This window comes from Setaria viridis, chromosome 6, assembly GCF_005286985.2.
Source record: "Setaria viridis chromosome 6, Setaria_viridis_v4.0, whole genome shotgun sequence".
In the NCBI taxonomy this organism is placed as follows: Eukaryota; Viridiplantae; Streptophyta; class Magnoliopsida; order Poales; family Poaceae; genus Setaria; species Setaria viridis.
In genome coordinates this window covers 31,556,935-31,579,018 of record NC_048268.2, presented here as the reverse complement: position 1 = coordinate 31,579,018, position 22,084 = coordinate 31,556,935, and the positions used below count along the sequence as shown (strand labels likewise).

Genomic DNA, 22,084 nt, shown 5'->3' with positions numbered 1-22,084 from the left:
TGCCGGCGAGGGCATGGCATCCCGCCTCTACCTGACGGAGTCTCGATCGTCTTCTCAACGGTCGGTTTGCACGCCCGATCAAGTGCGCGGGCGCAATCCGGGGTCAATGGGTCATGTCTGGACCTGTGAATATGGGGCTTCGTCTTGGTACTGGTACGTGACCCTGACGGTGTGTATCTTTCAGTCCAGAGCTAATTATCACGACCTTACACAGCTTCTCGTTCAACATCATGGATTCCTGGTTGATTCTGCGCTTTTAGAAGAACTAGGCTGAGACTTGACTTGGGAGGAATGTTTGAGTTAGAAACTAACCAAATTTAGGCCATGTTTTGATCCTTTTTAATGTTCTTAGATGCATGCTACTGCTCAGTGCTTGCTACAAACCTAGTTTAATTGTTGGTTCCATTTTGACTCGAGACAATAATCCTTCTAACTAAAACTAGATGGTCACATAATCATAACTCTAACTCGCAACAATCAGTAAATTCTTAATATAAATTAATAAGAAAGGGAATAAAGGGGGAAAACCACAGCCTTAAGAATACGGCTTGGGTGCTTTGTTGGTACCTTTACTTTTCCTAAATCGAACTAGAAAATCAATCATGGACCAGTCCAAAATGCCTGAAAAGCATAGAGAAGCACGGCCTCTTATGTCCGAAATCTGTCTCATTTAAGCAAGACACAAAGACGTTATCCAATCCATAAATTTAGGTTCTCCATGGGATAAGTTCTCTACGACGATGTGCCCTTAAGACTGATGATGTCATCCCACATGCAAAACTATTTAGATTTAAAAAAATTATAAATCTTGCGTCGAGCATCAAAATTAAATTCTAATTGCACCACTGGATTTCTAACTTTACAACACGATCCCACTTAAAGATATTTGGACGAACTTTTTTTATTCGTATTTTTTAATCAAGGTTGCATATCCTGTACACGTTAAACACATTATACAAACCCGTGGAATAAAACAATCATACGCATCGAACATATTATACAAACTCACAGAAAAAAAAACGTATACCCTTAAAACTACGGTGAATACTTTTTATTTTCTTATCTCTCTTTCTCCTTTTCTTTTCTTCTTATCTTCTATTGTATTTTTGTAATACTATTTATTTTCTTACCTTTCTTTCTCCTTTTCTTTTCTTCTTATATTTTATTAATTTTTTGGTAATACCATTTATTTTCTTATGTTTCTCTTCTTCTTTTTTCTTCTCATCTTTTCTATCTTTTGCCTTTTCTTTTTATTTTCAATTTCTAATGCATGCAGGCTACTTTCACACCATGTTCGATTTTTTCTCATTCCTTTTTTTTTCTTCCTCTCTTTATCTCATTCCTTTTTAGATTATTATATTAATTTTTTATTTTTTAAAATTTATTTTGCTTTTAATTATTATTAGTGATATCTATATTATTCACTTTATTTATTTTTCTCTATTATTTTCGTATTATTTTATTCTATGAGTTGGTTCAATTTGTTCAACGTGCATCACTATTTTTTCTTCATATTTATATAAATTGTTCTAACTGTGTAAAATTTTGCTCCGTAAGTTTGTATAATTTATACATCTTTGAATTTGTTTAAGTTATTTGACGTGTATAGTTGTTTTATTCTCCAGGTTCATATAATTTGTTCAAAGTGTACACATCTCTATTTCGTAAGCTCGTATAATTTATTCTGGTTTGTATATCTTTATTCGGCAATACAAACTTATTTGTTCATAGCATCCAGTTTCTATTATGTTCTACACGTATTTTGTTCACCTGTAAGAATAATTAATTTGCGCATAAAGTTATTTTTCACCTTTGTAAACTAATTTTTTTGCTATGTTAAATTATTTGTTCATATTTTAGATTAAAGTATTCATCTGTATGAATAGTTTGGCGGCGTGTGAATCTATGTTAATTTTTTAGACATGATTCTAAATTATTTTTTAGTTTTTGTAGAATAAGTTGTTCGAAGATGTGGACTTTTCCATTTTCGTGTTTGTTTTCATGACTAAATAATTAAGTTATTATGTTATTTGTTATTTTGTAGACTAAGTTGTTCGAAGATGTAGACTAAGTTATTTGTTCGTGATGTTCCTGTTCTATATTTTCCATGTACGATCGATTGTCTATGATGTTCAATATTTTTGTTCGTGGTATACCACTATTTTGTTCATCGTGTTTAATCTTTTTTTCGTGATTCACAATCCTTTTGTTCGCATTATATCATTTTTTGTTCGTCATGTTTAATTTTTTATTCGTAGAAAATTGTCATTTGTTTGCAGGAGTTAGAACTAATTATTCTGCCGCCAATAATAATTATTTTATTATGTGAGTTTGTAAAATTTGTTCTATATATATATATTTGAGAAAATTTTCCAACTTGGTAAAAATTTAATAAAATATTTATGCAAATATACTAAGTGGATCTTGTTTTGAAGATTTTATTGTAAGAAACTTATTGGTGGAAGATCTTGTATTGATGGAATCAGAATTTAATTTAGATGTAGGGTTCTGTAGATATTTTTGGGTGATGTTATCAATTTCGTCCTCTATTGCATTTCAAGCATGCACCGGTTATATTTGTTTTGTGAGTTTGTATAATTTATTTTGAGAGATTTCAGGATTTGGGTCTCAATTCGTACGCCTTTTAAAATTTAACACCCCTAACACAATGACATGTGGGATCATTCTGAGTCATTGACATGTGGATCAAGTTGTCAAATTTTGAATAAAAATTTTTGTCCAAATAGTCAATAGTAAACCAAATAAGGCAAGCCAGCGTAAGGCTGCTAATAGTAAACCAAATAAGGCACACCAGTACTAATAACATGTCGATATGAATGTTACCGTATCCTACTATTGCTTATTATGGGCTAGTAGGGATCAATAGTAGCATATCCCTACCGGTATGCTTTGGGCCATCATAGATGGGCCGACTTAGATGAGGTGTGCTGGAGTAGCGAGCCTTCAAAGTCAAGATGTGTTCTTTTTTTTTAGGGTGGGTGGGGGTTGAGGCGTAGTTATCACCGTATTTTTTTTTAGCCTCTAGAGGTATCCTTTCAAAATATAGACCTTGAGCTCGGCGCTATAACTTTTGGCGCCGAGGAAACACATCTCGGCACCATGGCTAATGGCGCTGAGGTCTTGGCGAGGCATCGGATGTGGCGGTGACCTGGTGTCGACGTGGACAAGGCCTCGGCGCCATAGAGCTTGGCGCCAAGCACGGCACCATAGATCTTGGCGTCGAGGTGTTACTCTATAGCTCTTGACGTTTAGGATGAAACAAGTATAATTGTTCCGAGAAGCATGCAACAAGCATACTACAGTTCAGGTGGTTAGGACGCGCCAAGATCTATGGCGCCGAGATCTTGTCCACGTCGGTGCTAGGTCACCGCCACGTGTGACGCCTCGCCAAGACCTCGGCCATGGCGCCGAGACATGTTTCCTCGGCGCCAAAAGCCATAGCGCCGAGCTCAGGGTCTATATTTTGAAAGGATACCTCCAGAGTGTAATTGTGATTATCTTTAAAAAAAAAGCTAAAAAACAAAAAATCGGATATCACCCTTGCAAGGACTGCCACTGTCCCCTCTTAATATAGGCTGAGTTGATTTGCAACCCCCCAGCATATTAGGTAATTATAACCCATGATGACATCTTAATTTTGTGATTAGTGGTGCTGTCTTAAGTAATGGATTAACGGATTAGTCAATATCACAAAACACAAAAGACAATGGGGGGATGACATGGCTAATGATTGCTGTCCAAACTTTGCTTACGGTGCCCTAGGCGCTTGGATTTTGAAACCTTAGTGCAATTTTAGAAGGCTAAAAGAATCGCATATAATCATTATTCTTTGGCTCCGAAGTTCTGCTGGCAGTCCTGCCTCCAAATGTAGTTGAAGGTTGGAGCTCATAGCCGTATATATACCCATTTTTCCTTCAATCCTCCAAATTAACTGATGATCGTTTTGTTGAGCTCCAATTAATGTTCACTGTGAGGCAAGAAACTGCACCTTCATTTTGAGCTGGGCCATACTCTCATTCGTGTACTGGCTTTCTTTGCCTGCAATGGAACAATAGACAACACAAACATTTAGTAGTAAATTCAAATCTCCAAAGAACAACTTGATAAGGAGAAAGAAGATGAGATACTCACCTCTTCATCCCAATCGCATCTGGTAGTGAGATAGGCCAGTACCAGCGTCTGAACGGCGGTTCCACCAATCAATCCGGACCAGATTCCCTGCAATTTTAGGCATAAATGATTGTCAATCTGACTTGAAAATTGCTCGATCCAAACTAATCTGCACGAGTTCGTTGTGCAGTCTCTCCAGTCGGTCGTGTAAATTTGGATCATTACCCCAACTCCGAAATTCAAAGGCCAACCGAGTATGACACCGAGGGGGACTCCGACCAAGTAGTAGCTTCCGATGTTCACGTAGGCGACCAACGCTTGCCATCCTGAACCGACAGCCACGCCTGCAACACCAGTTAACAATGCAGAGCCCACATTAGTGTTACTCATGTTTGGCCATGGCTCTACACTGAACATGCATGTCCTGTCTGGTAGTTCAGCTTCAGTGACTTGCCTGAGAGGACGGGTTGAACGCTGTTGAGGAGGACGGTGAAGGCAAGCAGCACGGAGAGTTTGTGCACGGCGCCGAGCACGACCTCGCTGTTCGTGAAGAGGAGCGCGAAGTGGTCATTGAAGTAGAGGATCACGCACCAGAAGAAGAGGCCGATCAACACGGAGGTCGTGGTAGAGACGACGATGGCGAAGCGCGCGCCCTTGCCGCTCCCGGCGCCTAGCTCATTTGCCACCCGCACGCTGACATTTTTGCAGAAAGCTGGTTATATTAGCGCTGACTGATCGGCTGATTTCTCTGAGACAAGTGAGCTCGTACACATACCCTGTTGCAGCCAAGAAGCCCAAGGGGATCATCAGCTCCCATCCGTTAATCGTCAGGCTATATTTGGAAGAATAATCAGTCATTCCATTTAGATTTACTTGGAAAGTAATTTGGATCGAAATGGAAAATTAAAGTACCAGTTACCATATGGAGAGTGCGTCGACAGCGATTTCAGCGTTCTTCAGGTATCCAGTAAGCAACACCAACACTCTGTAGTACCAGTTCTCCAAGCTGCAGATGAGCAATTCATTAAGATGTTAATGACATGAGTTTGGAATAACAATAAAATGTTCCTATCAAATAATGGATGTACCAGAGCATCACACCGGAGGCCAAAGAGAGCTTGATGAACTCCCAGAAATCGGCAAACGCCTCCATCGAGAACCCCTTCCAAGATAGCGGGCACCCGCCGCCAACGACGTACAAGAACTGGCCCAGCGCAACGAGCCACCACGACAGATCCGCGGCCACGACCGCCCCAACGATCCCGAGCTGGAACCGCTGCACGAGCAGGTACGTTGCGACGACGTGGATGACGAGCGTGACGCCGGCGGTGGCCGCGGTGACCCAGTTCTTGAGCTGGCTCTGCAGGAACCGGGTGAGCGGGACCTGCATCGCCATGGCGAAGTGCTGCGGGATCAGCCAGACGCTCATCTTGCCGGCGAGGTGCGCCAGCTCCGGCGACTGCCCGATCAGCAGCAGCAGGTCCTCCATGAGGATGTAGGTTGGTGTCAGCGCCACGGCGAAGAGGAGCAGCGCGATCCATGAGCGCTGGAGGTACACGCCCAACATATGGTACTTCTTGGCACCAAATGCTTGCCCACACAACGTCTCCAGTGCGCTCGCCATGCCAAGCTGCACCAAATCAATCACAAGGGCCGGTAATTGTTACTATAATCTAGTATTTGAGTAATGAAAGCTCTTTTCAGTGAGATCCATTAATTTGTGCTGGACAAGAGTGGGTAATTTTGAGTTTCTTATTAGCCTCCTGAAAATAATGAGATATTCATTTATGAGTCAATCACAAGAATATACAAAAAATTACCACATTTTCAGAATAATGTTTATTAAGTAAAACATTTAGGAGACTATGAAACTCAAATAAATTACTGTACTCATGTAAGCACTAGAAAGTTTGACTTAAGTTCGTTTTAGAATATAACACTACAGGAAATCGTTTGAAAATCGCTATCCCACCTTTTAGGTTATCTATTTTAATTTTCGACAATTGCTACTTACCTGTCACATTTTTTTGTCAAAAAGAAATTGGACTTGTATGTTCCGGTACAAAGGAAAAATTATTTCATACAGATTTAATGTTCTTGAAAATAATATGAAAGTTCTTATCATTTGATCCACTTTTTTTGTAGGAGAAACAGGTTGAATCTATACTTTTGAAAAGTGGATGGTTGCTTGGGCATAAAAGGTCACGCGAATTGTTTCTTTTTTTTTCCCCTGCTGAAGCGATCTAGATAAAGTGAATTGTGTGCTCTTTTGTTGGCTCTCTTCTACCATCGGCCTCGATTCTCCCTAGAATGGCTTCTATATTTTATAAAAAAGCACTAGGCATGTGGTATGCCATGACGAGTAATGGCAGATCAGTTGCAGATGTCGTATGCCATGACATGACACCCATGACACATCCTGGGCTTGCATGACAGCCATCGGGCGCGTACACGCAAGCGTTCAACGACCGGGGGCACGAGCATGGCACATCACTTCATTTAGTCTCGCTTAGAAAAATGACAACATCCATCATGCGCCGACTGACTAATTTGGCAGAACTCCAAGGATTGGATTCTCTTCTCTTTTTTTTTTCTGAACTGAAGAGTGTCAAAAGTTGTTTATGCCTTGGCTCGTTGGCTGTCTATCGTAGGCAGCAATCATCCACATAAAATACGGCACCGGAGGCAGACTGATTGAGATTCAATCTTTTGCAATGCATGCACCTCTTCTTTTAGAAAAAAAGTAGACTTCTAAGTTACTACTGGTCGACACTCGACAGAGAGATTACCTTATGATGGTATGACAGCCAGAGTTAACAAAGTAATCACGACCTGATCTACCTATAGCTTTCGATGGGGCTAGCCAAATAGTTAAACATGGATCCTCCTTATCATGACGATTGAGCACGCGGAATTTGTGTCCGTAAATTCAACGGTCGATTGATGCATCCAAAAGTTAAATAATAAAACTCAACTACCACGTAATCATGAACCTATGGAAAAGGACGACTACGGTCGAGCAGGGTCAGCGTCCTAATTGATTGGTTTGGGATCAATTTGCTTTATTCTCATTTCTTTTATCGTAACTCGTCACAGTATGAGGTTTGGTGCAAATGGGTAAGCATAGAATCATCTAGGGGCAACTTCAACTTAGGCCCCCTTTGTCACGGCTCATCCCAAAACAACTTCACCGGTGAAGCCAAAGCCGGTGAAGCTAAAAAAATTGGCTTCACCCAGCTTCTAGTTCATTTTAGTCCCACCTTACAAAACGGCTTCACGCTATAATATCTCGATTTGCGTGAAATAGATGAAGCCAAAGTCGAAATAAGCCGTGCTAAAGAGGGCCTTAGAAACCATCTAGTAGTTTTTCATGCATGCCACCCTCACATCACATCGATTCAGGTAATAAGCGTACATTACAAAGTTCGTTCTTTCAGCACCCTGTCAGCGTAAAATGTAGTAGTAGCGTACCAGGAATCCGAAGTTGAAGCCGGCGACGACGGTGGCGGCGATAGAGAAGGCGGCGAGCTCGAGGTCGCCGAGGTGGCCGACGAAGGCCTGCGAGACGACGTTGATCCCGTACAGCGCGATCCGCTGGAAGATGGCCGGCCCCACGATGCGCCACAGCTTCTTCGACTCCACCCACCACTCCACCGCCGCCCGCCTCGCGCGCCCCCTGGTCGTCGTCGTCGACCCATCGCCGCCGCGCGGCTGCAGCAGCGGTGCCGTCCCCGTCGCCGCCTCCATCGTCTCACTCTACGCTAAGAGGACGCAGGGTTTTGGTTGCTAGTGGTGGGCGATCCACGATTGGTCTGGCGACCTGTTATATAAAGGGTTGGAGACGGGCACAGCGCGCGGCGCGTAGCGCGCACCCGCGAGGGAATAACCACTCCCTTTGGGGCCATCTGCCGGAGAATGGATCAAATCGGCAAAATCAGCATGCTTGTTTAAGCGATTGAGCGATCACTTCGGATCTCTTAACCAAAGGGAAAAGAAAACGACTTCAAGGACGACAGTATGACACGGAGTCGCCGTCATGTCACATATGACCTATTGAGTATTGACCCAGCGTAACTAGGACTTTAGTCCCAAATTGAAAATAGAGAGTGGGTGAGACTAACTTAAATAACTAACTCTGAATCATTACAATCTTAGTTTAACCATTTTATGTGAAACGAGAACGAAAGTGTAAGCAGGTTGTAGAGTAAGTATAGTTCACTCAACGTGCAGTTATTTTTCTAGGCTGGGTTGTTACATTAGAATTCTGATGGCATCTCTCTTTAATAATCAACAAAAAAAATCTAAAAATTTTTCCTCTTATTTTTTTCAAATAAATAATATTTTTTGCGAGGAAATAAATACTATTTTGGACCTTAAAATAACTCTGATTTCATGTTATGAATCTCAGCACCTTCTCTATAAATACATAGATCGGTAGGTTAACCTATCGGTCTCTCTTTAGAAAACAAGATGTTCTAAACCCCAGCAATATAATTGAAAATGAATGACTGGTTGAAGTTTAAAAAATTCCACTACATCTGAATCAAACCAAAATGGCATGCTTCATAGATCTAAAGCATCGGCTTGCAATCAAAATGTTGCTTGTTGCCTTCAAATACTGCACGACGAAACCTTATCCGCACCGGCTCCTAACTTTAATCCATGTCGGTTATCCAATATGCAAGCAACAAGGATTGATCATGAGTATGTTCAGAACAACTAGAAAGTCGTTCATCTTGTTCAAAATTTATATCTTTATATAATAAAGTTTGTCTCGATCTGAATCCGTTTGATAGTTTTGTAAATTTACAAAATAAGCTAAAATTAATTGACAAATGCAGGAACATATTCATGCCTGTTCATAATAAGAACCATCATGGATGATATGTATATGTGCAAGATCATATTAGAAGCCAGCATCAACATGGATAAACACTAAAAAGTATCCATACTAGCTGGTATTATGAGATGGCACGGATAATAAGTACATGAGTCAATTGGTAATATGAGCTGGCATGGATACTTGTCAAACTATCTATGCTCATGCCGAGGAAGGTTCTCATGCACCAGCGTCTTCCCGTGCTCTCGGCTGATGTGCATTGTTGGATGCACATCGGATGGTGCATCTCATGGGCACAGTGGAGATGCACTTTTGCATTTCAGCTCTCACATTTTTTGGAAATCAGCTCCTCAGTCCAAACAGTGCCCACAAGATGCACCATCCGATGTGCATCCAACGATGCACATCGGCCGGGAGCACAGGAGGACACGAGTGCACCAGACCTTTTCTCATGCCCATGGATAACACTTGGGGAGTGGGGCTCCTATCATTGCGGGCTCTTATTATGAGCCAACTTTCATATCTTATTCATGTCGGTTCTTTATTTGTCGGACGAATGAGCTGGTAGAGATGGTTAGTAGTGCTTCATGAGCATATATCAAATTAGGCGTGTTGTCTCTAGGTCAATTGTTTAAGACTTAGTTTAAATATTTTTTAGAAAAAGTTGTTTGATATTTTTATAACGATAGGTTTCATTCTACGTAATTTTTTAACATGTTAAAGATTCAAATAATACTATAATATGTGAAATAAAGTCTTATTGACTATAGTAACAGTATTATCGCAACCCAAAGCTAATGAAATAAAATGGGAACATAGGTTAATTATTTAATTTTGCCTAGATTATTTCATATTTACACCGTTTTCCTAGCATATTCCAGTACTCGAAAACTTTGCTATTCCGTGTCTTAATTAACATTATTGAAAGGTACTGCGGATTTCTTTTATAAAAAACACTTTGCACATTTTTATTTCTAGCTGCACCACCCTAAACATCCGCAAGTGTCAGCGCCAAGGGAACGAGGTCCCCCGAAGAGGCACTTACAGTTGGAGCCCACTTGCAGAAAAAGGCTCCCTCTTCATGGAGCCCACTAAATGGATGGGCCTCGAAATATGAAGCCTAGGAAGGATTAGGAAAATATCGTCTCCACATTACGGGACCTGTCGAGGGCCCACGTGGGCTGAAGAGGCCTCCCGGGAAGCCTCCCGGGAAGGCTCGCTTCGCAGCTAAGCAAGCAGTAGCGTATCCTAGCATGAGAAGGGCGTGGCAGTTGGGAAGGCTCACTTCGCAGCTAAGCAAGCAGTGGCATATCCTGGCATGAGAAGGGCGCGGTAGTCGAGATAGGCCGTCAGCAGGCACCCTGTCCTCGTAAAAATACCATCATAACGATTGATGGGATGCGCCTGTGTGCCTCAGGGACTGACGGGCACACCCGTCCCGTACAACAGGTGGTGGGCGCCGTTCTCGTGTCAAGAGCACCCCGCCAGGCTCCCGGCCACCCTCTGCCAAAGAAGAGGCGGGCCCACATTGAGGACCCGGGAAGCGGCAAAAAGCCCCCCGAAGACTCTGTCAGAAGGGTAGGCCCACACTCTGGACCCGGGAAGCGGCGAAGGGCTCCGGGAAGGTCCACGGGAGCCCCGTTCAACGCTCCCCATCCCGGGACGGTGGGGCCGGGCTGATAAAAGCAAGATTACCAAAGTAAGATGGTAAAATATGAAATTGACATACAAAGAACTTAGATGGGGTGCTCCAGCACCGTGCGTACCAAGGCAAGGGAGCGTTAGGGCAAATGGACAACGCGTCAGAGGAATTGTAGCAAGGAGGACGGTCATTGGGTCGTCACGTTCAAGATGGATTGGGGTGCAAGGCTCGCCCCAATCAATCCTCCTCCACCCTCAATGGGCTTGGCCTATAAAAGGCCAGCTCTTGTACAAACACAACAAACGACTCTAAGCAATAGAACACACAGGACGTAGGGTGTTACGCTCTCGAGTGATCTGAACCTGTCTAAAAGCTCTTTTACCGACATCATACACTAACTCCACTAAACTCCTCCCGAATCCCTACGCACAAACTAACCTCAGGCTGGATCTCTAAAAGAGGATCCAATCGGATCCCCGCTCTCGATGCTTGACTACCGTAAGCTGGTGCACTAGGGGCTGAGGTGTTGTCTCTCTTTTCTCTGCGTCTCCGGATCCTAAGAGGAGGCCTGGACTCCACGCCAACACAGGTTCACCGTGACACTTTCAATTCACGAGGACTGGCTTATTTAAATGATTCACATGCAAACATATCCTAATACATTATGAGGTTCAATATCGTGAAAGGGTGCGTCGTGCTAGTATAGCCGCTAGTGCGGCCTTTAGTTACTTGCTCGAGAAATTGAGATCTATACACACGCTTTTAGTGCACGCAACTCACATGCGTGGGTTTGGCTGCATGTGTTGCTTTTTCTTTTTCTTATCGTCTCTTGAAGGACGATCTAGGGTGTATTTGACATAATTTCTATAGCTAATTCTCTGCTAATTCCAGTAGGAATTCTGCCAAGCAATTTTTAGAGAAAAGTACTTATTTCTGATTCTGTGAAGTGATTATCTGAAATGAACTAAGAGGCTGTGAACTGAAAATATTATTTCTTCTAATTCTGTGAAGTGATTTTCCATTCTGATTTTAAAAATTTATGTTAGAGAATCACTTTTAGTCACGTAACCACTTTTTAAAAAATCAACTTCCACGACGAATCGGAATTAAAAGAAACCCTGCCAAAACATAGTACCCGCGTACGCACCGCACGCCGCCGGCCGCTCCAAACAGCCGCACGCCCGGCGGCTCGCTTGTGCTCTGGTGGATCCCAAGCGCTCGGGTGCTTATCCGCGAGCTTGGGCCCACGCGTTGCTTCCGGGATGTCAAGCCACGTGCTATCCCTGCGTCCCGGGGTTGTACTGTTACTACCCGGCACGTGTACCGTCGCTGGCCCGGGTCTCCCGGGCACGTGCCGTCGCTGCCTCCGGAGTCCGGACGCGCGTACGCGGCCACTCACAACCTCCCGGGCACGTGCCGTCGCTGCCCTAGGCGCGCGTACGCGGCCACTCCTGGCCTCCCGGGCACGTACTATCGCTGCCCTGGGCCTCCCGGGCACAAGTCGTCGCGGCCCCGGGCGCGCGTAGTCGCGTACGCGGCCACTCCCGGCCTCCCGGGCACGTACTGTCGCTGCCCCGGGCCTCCCGGCCACGTGCCGTCGCTGCCCCGTACGCGCGTACGCGGCCGCTCCCGGGCACGTATTGTAACTACCCTGCGGCCGGACGCGGATCGAGTTCTACCACCATGAGAGCCTGCATGCATGGCCATGACCCGTGAGGCTCCAGATAGCAGATGAGGACTCCACCACGCCGACATAGGTTTGCCGTATCGTTATTGATTCAGGAAGTCTTGCCGTAAATGTTTATTTAAATATCTCACGACAAGATAACCTTTAAACCATGCTCAAGTATTGACCAATGACCAGTTAATACTCCGTAGCCTGTAACAGCATGTTGTATTAGAATGGCTGTTAGTACTGCCGCCGCTACTTACTAATGAGGCTGGTCCAGGCATGCTTTGTGTCATCGCAGCAAGGATGTGCATGGAACTGTTTTGCCTCTTTTCTCTCTTATCGTCTCTTGCAGATTGAGTTGCACGTCCGCACGTGTACTGCACTGGCCGCTCCAAGCAGCTGCACGTGAGACTTCTCGGATGCGCCCCGGCAAGGCCCACGTGCTACCTCCCGAGACGTCCGGCATGTTGCCCCGAGCATATGATGTTGCTGCCCCGGGGCACGAACTACGAAACCACAGCTCCCGGGCATGCATTGCCTACGCATACTAGTGCTGCTTCCGGGCATGCCCTACGGCTGCTCCCGGGACCCGGGCTGCTGCCCCGGCACGTACTAGTGCTGCTCCTGGGCATCCTACCGCAGCTCCCGGGACGCGTACAGCTGATGCTTCCGGGCATATATATATGCTACTGATGTTCCCGGGCACGAACGATTGACGTGGATGCTCGCCGGCATGAACCACCGCTGCTACCGAGATCCCGGGCTCGCGGCCACCCCGGCCCGGTGCTGAAGCACGCGGCCACCCCGACTTGGCGTGGTGACGCCCGAGTTGACTCGACGCCCGACCCGGTGTGGCGACGCCCACACACGGCGCGGCGGCTACCTCGAGTTGCCAGCGACCGCACCTGACATTGTGCGACAACAACGGCGCCACTCAATCTCGGATGACCCCACGACGACTCATGGTGGTGCACGAACGACGCCGAGGTCGATGGCGGTCGCACTAAAATCCACCCGGTGGCCCACTCCGGCGAAGAGCCGACTCCGGTCGCACGAAAAGTTCACCCCGGTGGCCTGCTCCAGGGGAGAGCCGACTCCGATCGCACTAAAATCCACCCCGGTAGCCGTTCCGGCGGAGAGGCGATTCCGATCGCACGAAACCCCGGCGGCCCGGCCATGGCCGCGGCCGCCTCACGGCGGTCGCACCAAAGCCTGGTTTCACCACAGCTCATGAGTACCACTTTGAGCGTTGGTTGCTCGGGTAGGCCCACGCGTACGGTGGGCACGACCAAGGTACTGTGCCCGCGTACATGAGCCAACGCATACGTGCTCTCTCATACATAATAAGCATTAAATCGTGTATCTGGGTATTTACGTGCATAGCTATAATATGCCATGCACGTACTCACTTAAAACCGCGGTGCATGCCGGTCGCACACGTGGTTGACGTGCCGTTTTCTTACGCCAAAAGATTGAGATCGAGATACATGCAAGTACAGAAATATTTCTAATCAAGTTGCTCGTCTTCCCTACTATGCGAGCACACATGCATATGCACGGGTGCGTCAGTATGGCATACAGCTCGGACGGCAACTCCATGCAAATGGGCAGCGAAGGAAGCCAGGCTCCTGAGGAGGTCCCCGGGGACGCACTTGAGCCCGGGTCAGGAACTCCTCCCCCGCGGGCGCGCCGAGCTCGAGTCCGGCTCATGCGGCCCGGAGCCCGGGGCCTCCTCCGGGAGCTCTCCTAGGACCACCGACGACGCGGTTTGTCCCGGGAGATCCCGGGGCCTCGGCTGCCCGCATCCCAGGGTCCGGACCAGTGCAACTTCTGTCTCCCGGGATGGCTGAGTACGTAGCCCAGTGCGTGTGCACCTGCGTGGCTGCACTCAGGCATGCACACTCGTGTGCTGCTCGGCTCAATCACCTCCCGGACGTACTGCTGAGATGACTACGACAGGATGACGTGTATGAGCTACCCGGCCGAATACACCACATGTCCGGGTACGGTGCCAGTGCTGCTACGCGCATGCGTGCAAGCACGCACGCTAACGCCCGCTTAACGCATGCAAGCACGCACGCGCACATGCTATTGTTTGTTGCTGCGACCATCAAAGTGAACGAATGCTACACTAGGTGGCTGGCCGTGGCCGGCTCGGAAGTTCGACGGGCATGAGCTTGGAAGTCTGTCGTAGTAGGTAGAAAAGAAATGTAAAGAAAGAGAGAAGTCTTTGTCGTGGTGGCCGCAGGGTGGCATTCGAAGCCTCGTCCGCAGGAGAGTGGCCCCACACCTGATCGGGTCCTCGGCCAGGCATTGGGCCAGGGGCTACTGTCGGCGTCAAGGGAACGGGTACCCGCGCAAACGGTTGAGGGAGGCGCTCAACCGCCACGGTGGATCCCGGAATGGGTCCATTGGCCTCGGGATGCCCCATAAACTTCCCGAGGACATCGTCACTAAAGAGCCTCGGGAAAACATACACAGCTAACTCTTCCTTTGGTACGAAGGAAACCCACATGACACCTTAAATAAGGAGACCAAGCAAGCCTCCCACCTGTTATCTTATCCTAATATGGAGGTAGACACCACAAGATACAAGACGTCTTCTATCAGCCATCAATGTTAAACTGTTATCTTATCCTAATATGAAGGCAGACACCACAAGATAGAAGACTATCGGCCATCAATATTAAAGAAGCAAGTATGCAACAACACCCTACAGTGGCCAAGATTCCTTTGGAATAGGGATGGCAGCATGCATGGGATGGCAACATGCATTCACCAAGGACAAGACATGACCAAGAACAACTCCTCCACAGTAATACATGCATGAAACCCCAAAGTTTGATCCTAAGCGCAAGATGTATCATGAGAGGGTAGCAGCCATGTACTCTCCCTCTCTCTCTCCACCCACTTGCTCTTTTCACTCAGTGTGAGAGCATGTGGTCTTTTCACTCAGTGTGAGAGCATGTGGTCCACGGTGAAGATTCCAAGATAGGGGGATGCATGCATGTTTGCAATAAAAGAAGGCCAGCACACTCCGGCGGGCGGCGGCATGTCGGCACCCATGCAGCGTCTCGTCAACTGTGGAGTCAAGCTTCTTTATTTTCCTCTATACTTGGGATCCCTCTTGGAGTATAAAAGAGGATACCCGGGGTAGGGAAAAGGGGCTTCTTCCTCCCTCAGATCCATAGCTCAAGAACGAGCTTTTCCCACTGCCACAAAATATGTTGATAAGCAAGATGTAGGACTATTATCCTTCGGGAGGCTCGAACCTGGGTAAAAATCTCTCCGTGCTCACCACTCGTACTATTCAAGAGAACAACACGTTCATCCCCTGGCCGAATCTTTTTAAAGGGGTTCCCTTAGACCCCTGCTCCGACGTTTGCACGTCGTCAGCTGGGTTGTACTGTTCGTACTCAACTACATTTTCTCCCGTTTAACACATTCAAGCTCCATATTTCGGGAAACAAAACATTCAAGCTCCTGCTGTAACACACAGGAATGCAACAGTGAGCATAATCAGAAACACATACACACCGACATTCACATGCCATAAGTGTTGGGGGGAAATATTAACGATCCCCTAACATACCGCTTAAAGGAGCAAAAACCCGAGCCCACCTAAGCATAATCGAAACTCCGCCTCGCCCGACTGCGGCCCCAGGGTCGGGGGCGCCCGACCCCTCGCCACGAAGTTCCGCCTCGTCCGACCCCAACCGGAGGGGTCGGGCGCGCTGGGGCCCCCGGGGGAGGCATCCCCCTCGGATGCCTACCAGGTGGGCAGGACAGATAAAATCCTGTGGGTTCCCCCGTCGGCTTCACCATAAATGCGCCGCAGGCCGGGCAAAGGGAAGGGATGACCGCGCCCCTCACGAAACCTGTCGCAAGTACCCGTGCACGACCGCACTGTACAAGCTACAGTGCTGGTGGCTCGCTCCCATTCGCCGCAGGGTACTCATGGCCTGCGCCGGCCGGAGCGGAGGAGAGACCGGCCTGTCCTCGGGCCCCGCGCGCCCTCGGGTCCCGCGCGCCCAGCAGCAAGGATGTGACGCCCTCTCTCCAGGAGCCATCGTCTGAACGGTAGCATCCACCGTCCTCCCCAACAGACACCAGGATAACGACAAAACGCCTTCATCATGACCCGACGCCTACGAGTGCCGAAGGAGCTACCTGTAGGAAGCAACGACAGTTGGCGCACGGCCGCTTCCCCCTCCGGCATGCACGCCGGCGTTCGCCAGGGGCCGGCGGAGGCGTCAGGCGTCTAGGATCTTGCTCCTCCTTCCTGCCGTATTTTTTACCATTCTACGCTTTACACTTTACGGTCCTCTTCACCCGATCCCAGCTGTAACTCCGGTCACCCCCCTTGCGATATAAAAGGAGGAGCCCCGGGCCGGAGGGGGATCGGCTTCTTCTCCCCCGCAAACCACAGCACACCACTACTCTCCCTGAGAGCACAAGCACGGAAGAGACTTGGGACCAGTCCCTCTCTCGTCGATCTGTAACCCCCTACTACAGAACCCCACGTGGGCAACACGAACATCCTCGATACTGGACGTAGGGCTTCCCTTGCCCGAACCAGTCTAAACCCGTGTCTCCCACGCCACCACCTGAGGCTTTACGCGCATAAAAGAAATTTACTAGTCTAAGTCTTGATCCGCCAATCTTGACAACGACAGTTGGCGCGCCAGGTAGGGGACCTTTGCGCGTACATTCCCAGCCTCAGTTGGCCAATTACGATAGTAGCTTTGCTCCGGGCTCCCTGATCCGATTCGGGAGCCTGGACTTCCTTGCCACCGGGGAAGGGATCAAGCTGATCCCTGTCCTCGTCCTGCCCGCTCGCTCAGCCGCCCCCGGCCCCGCTGCCGGGACGGCGGCGAACGGCCGCTCGCCCACTGGAAGGACCTCACCAGGGGACAGCCCTTCGGGCTACGCAACGCCACGGGGGCTTACGGACGCCTCCTAGCACGGTCCATGACCGCGTCGCCCGCGAGCAACGAGCTCGTAGGCGCAACGAGGACGATCTCTGATGCTGGCTCCAGTAGCGGGAGTCCACACCCCTCGCGCGAGTGCCTCATGGCCGACGCGCACTCCAAGGGGTCCAACGGCAACGATGCCGAGGGGAGACAAAGGGCTCCCCCCTTGCGCGCCGCAGCCACAACCGGAGCCTTGCCAAGGGCCCCGGAGTGCTCTCGGCAACCAGAGGCGCGCGCAGGCGCCCACCAAGAAGTCGAGCACCCCCACCATGAGGGGGGAGCGCGACAACGGGCGCGCGACGTCCAGCAACGCATCTGCGCGGACGAGGAGCGTCCGCAGCTCTTCGCCCGCGCTAGCCAAAACGTCGCAGCCGCGGCGGTGTTGCTCCGACAGCTCCTCGAACCAGCGACACCCGAGGAGCGGCGGGCGTGCCAAGAGATGCGCAACCTACTCGAATGCGCTGCCGTCCAGCAGGCGGAAAGTTCGGCGTCCCGGCGACGCGGGCAGAACGCCAGCCGGGCGACGCCCGACGCGCCCCCAGAAAGGCGGGGGGAATCTGTCCATCAACCCCCTCCGGGGGCGAATCAGGCCGCGTCCGCCCGACGGACTCCGCCATCCGCGGGAGGCGAGGCTCGGTCCGTCCACCAGCGCGTCGGCCTCGTCCGCGACGCCCGCGACACCCTGAATGCGCGGAGACGCTCCTGCGCGGACAGGGAGGACGGGGTAGATCGAGGCTACCACGTCCATCGTGGCGGACGCTACGACAGCGGGGAAGACCGCAGCCCAAGCCCTGGTCCGGCTGGGCCCCGGGCCTTCTCTACGCGCATCCTGAACGCGCCTTTTCCGCCGCGCTTCAGGCAACTCACGAGTATAGCCAAATACTCAGGGGAGACGAATCCTGGAGTGTGGCTCAGCGATTACCGGCTTGCATGCCAAGCCGGTGGGGCGGATGATGACTTGTTTATCATCCGCAACCTACCCCTTTTTCTGGCCGACTCCACGCGAGCTTGGCTAGAACATATCCCTTCGGGACGCGTTCGCAGCTGGAACGACCTGAAGGAGGTTTTCATAGGAAACTTCCAGGGCACGTACACGCGCCCCGGCAACTCCTGGGATCTCCGGAGCTGTCGCCAGGGGGCGGATGAGTCCCTCCGGGATTACATCCGGCGCTTCTCCAGAAAGCGCACCTAGCTCTCCAACGTCGCGGACGCCGACGTCATAGGAGCCTTCCTAGCAGGGACCTCCTGTCGGCCCCTCGTCCATGAGCTGGGGCGCCGAGGCCCGCGAACCACGGAGGAGCTCCTCAATATCGCCACTAGCTACGCCTCTGGCGAAGAGGCCGTCGGAGCGATCTTCGACCGTTCCAAAGGCAAGGCGAAATGGGAGGACGATGCCGACGAAGGCACCTCCAACCGCCAGCAGAAGAAGAAGGGCAAGCAGCGGCGCGAGGCCCCCCTCGTGGCCGCGGTCGAGCGCAAGCGGGGGCAGCCGCCCCCCGAGGGCGCTCCCGGCTTCTTCGACAAGTTGCTCGAGGGACCGTGCCCGAACCACGAGTTCCCCGTGAAGCACGCCTACAAAGACTGTAACCTTATGAAGAGATACTTCGTGGGCAATCCGGTGAAAGGCGACCGGAAGCGGAAGCCCGATGAGGAAAAGAAGGGCGATGAAGAGAAGGAAGATGGCTTCCCTAAGGTCGACGGCTGCTTCATGATCTTCGGCGGCTCCGCGGCGTACGATACCAAGCGCCAGCAAAAGCTGGAGCGCCGGGAGGTCTACGCGGCCGAGCCTGCGACTCCAGCCTTCCTCGACTGGTCCGGGCCGGCCATCACCTTCGATAGGTCCGACCACCCTGGACGCGTCCGGCATCCGGGGCGTTACCCTCTCGTCGTCGACCCCATCGTCGGCACGACGCGCCTCACCAAGGTACTCATGGATGGGGGCAGCGGCCTCAACCTCCTCTACGCCGAGACTCTCGACGCTATGGGGATCGACCGTTCCCGCCTCCGTCCCAGCAAGGCACCTTTCCATGGCGTCGTGCCAGGGAAGCAGGCGACGCCTCTCGGGCAAATCGACCTGCCCGTTACGTTCGGGACCCCTTCCAACTACAGGAAGGAGGTCCTCACCTTCGAGGTGGTGGGGTTTCGCGGAACCTACCATGCCATCTTAGGACGGCCGTGCTACGCGAAGTTCATGGCAATCCCCAGCTACACCTACCTCAAGCTCAAGCTGCTGGGGCCCAACGGGGTCATCACCGTCGGCACGACCTTTCAGAAGGCATACGAGTGCGACGTCGAGTGCTGCGAGTACGCCGCGGCCATCACCATCACGAGCGGCATAGCGGACCAGCTTGCGGAGGTCATCGAGGGTCAGCCCGACTCCAAGCAGTCGAACATCTCCTTTGAGCCCACCGAAGGTATCAAGGAAGTCCCTCTCGATCCCGGCTGTTCGAACGGAGGGGTTGTGCGGATCAGCGTGGCCCTCTCCCCCAAATAGGAAAGCGCGCTCGTCGACTTCCTCCGCGTAAACAGCGACGTCTTCGCGTGGAAGCCCTCGGACATGCCTGGCATCCCGAGAGAAGTCGCCGAGCATTCCTTGAACATCAGGGCCGGCTCCAAACCAGTGAAGCAAGGCTTGCGCCGTTTCGACGAGGAAAGGCGCAGGGCCATTGGCGAAGAGCTCCAGAAGCTTCTGACGGCCGGGTTCATCAAGGAAGTGCGCCACCCCGAGTGGCTGGCCAATCCTGTCCTTGTACCAAAAAAGAACGGGAAATGGAGGATGTGTGTCGATTATACCGGTCTCAACAAAGTGTGTCCAAAGGACCCGTTTCCTTTGCCACGCATAGATCAAATAGTCGACTCGACCGCCGGGTGCGAGACCCTCAGCTTCCTCGATGCATATTCCGGCTACCATCAGATTGCGATGAAAGAGGCCGACCAGCTCGCTACCTCCTTCATCACCCCCTTTGGTCCCTACTGCTACGTTAAGATGCCGTTCGGCCTCAAAAACGCGGGGGCTACCTTCCAGCGATGCATGCTGAAGTGCTTCGGAGACCTCATCGGGCGGACCGTTGAGGCCTACGTTGACGACATCGTGGTTAAATCCAGGAGGGGTGACCAGCTCGTTTCCGACCTGGAGCTAGCCTTCGAAAGGCTGAGGGATAAGCGTATTAAGCTCAATCCCGAGAAATGTGTGTTCGGAGTCCCAAGGGGCATGCTATTAGGCTTCATCGTCTCCGTGCGCGGCATCGAGGCAAACCCAGAGAAGATAGCGGCCATTAGCGACATAGGGCCAATCCGGAACATAAAGGGGGTGCAACGCATCATGGGATGCTTAGCAGCTCTAAGCCGCTTCATCTCGCACCTCGGCGAGCGAGGTCTTCCTCTCTATCGGCTCCTGAAGAAGTCTGACCACTTCGAATGGACCAGCGAGGCCCAGGAGGCACTTGACCGACTCAAGGACCTCCTGACGAAGGCCCCGATTCTAGTCCCGCCTACCAACGGCGAGACCCTCCTGCTCTACATCGCGGCGACCACCCAGGTGGTTAGCGCGGCCCTGGTGGTGGAACGGGAAGAAGAGGGACACGCTCTCAAGGTGCAACGCCCGGTGTACTTCATCAGCGAGGTCTTGTCCGAATCCAAGACACGTTATCCACAGATCTAGAAGCTCGTCTACGCCATCCTTATCACGAAGAGGAAGCTGCGTCATTACTTCACCTCCCACCCGGTAACGGTTGTTTCATCATTCCCTTTAGGTGAAGTAATCCAGAACCCAAATGCTACGGGGAGAATCGCGAAGTGGGCGCTTGAGCTCATGGACCAGGGTATCGCCTACGTCCCCCGCACCGCCATCAAGTCTCAGGCACTTGCCGACTTCGTGGCTGAGTGGACGGAGGTTCAAACCCCATCGGTGCCAGAGGAGCAGGAGTACTGGACAATGTACTTCGACGGCTCATTGATGAGGGCCCGCGCCGGAGCGGGCCTCGTTTTCGTCTCTCCATTGGGCGTGCATATCAGGTACATGATCCGCCTCCATTTCCCTGCATCCAATAATGTCGCCGAATACGAAGCCCTCCTCAACGGGCTCCGCATTGCCATCGAGCTGGGTATCCGTCGGCTGGACGTCCGAGGCGATTCCCAGTTGGTCGTCGAACAAGTCATGAAGGAGTGGAGCTGCCACGACCCCAAAATGGCAGCCTACTGCAACGAGGTCCGTAAGCTCGAGGACAAGTTCGACGGGTTAGAGCTCAACCACGTTGCAAGGCGATTCAACGAAGTCGCCAACGAGCTGGCGAAGGCGGCGTGCGGCCGAATGCCCATCCCCGACGGCGTTTTCGTTAGCGACCAGTTGAAGCCTTCAATCCGCTATCCAGAGCCGGCAGGGGTCGGCGAAGCACTCCCAGCCCTGGGATCGGGACCCAAGCCAGGGGAGGTCGGCAACGCACCACCTGCCCCGGACCCGAGCACCAATCCCAAGGGAATCAATGCTGCTTTGCCCGACTCGGCCCTGGAAGCCGATCCATCCGACCCCGTGGTCATGGAAATCACGGCAGACCCCGCGGCGGGGGCCGACCCCCTGATCGACTGGAGAGCCCCATACCTCGACTACCTCGTCCGCGGCACGCTCCCGGCGGACAGAACAGAGGCCCGCAGGATCGCGCGCCGCGCCAAATCCTTCACCATCATCGACCAGGAGCTCTACAAGAAAAGTCACACTGGGATCCTCCAGCGCTGCATCCCGATCGAGCAGGGAAAGGCGCTGATCCAGGATATCCACGCCGGGGCTTGTGGTCACCACGCCGCGCCAAGGACCCTATTGGGCAACGCCT

The 22,084-nt window shown here is 50.8% G+C and overlaps 1 protein-coding gene across 1 annotated transcript; it reads right to left on the bottom strand.

Annotated features, from left to right (window-relative positions):
* Positions 1-3,555: 3,555 nt before the first annotated feature.
* On the bottom strand, positions 3,556-8,039 carry LOC117859896 (protein DETOXIFICATION 27). The gene is made up of 8 exons (XM_034743093.2): positions 7,603-8,039; positions 5,220-5,761; positions 5,051-5,137; positions 4,907-4,963; positions 4,586-4,824; positions 4,357-4,475; positions 4,153-4,239; positions 3,556-4,059 (listed from the first exon to the last, which is right to left on the bottom strand). Exons 1-8 carry the CDS (start codon positions 7,876-7,878, stop codon positions 4,012-4,014), a joined length of 1,455 nt encoding a protein of 484 aa, XP_034598984.1. The 5' UTR covers positions 7,879-8,039; the 3' UTR covers positions 3,556-4,011.
* Between the last annotated feature and the right edge of the window lie 14,045 nt (positions 8,040-22,084).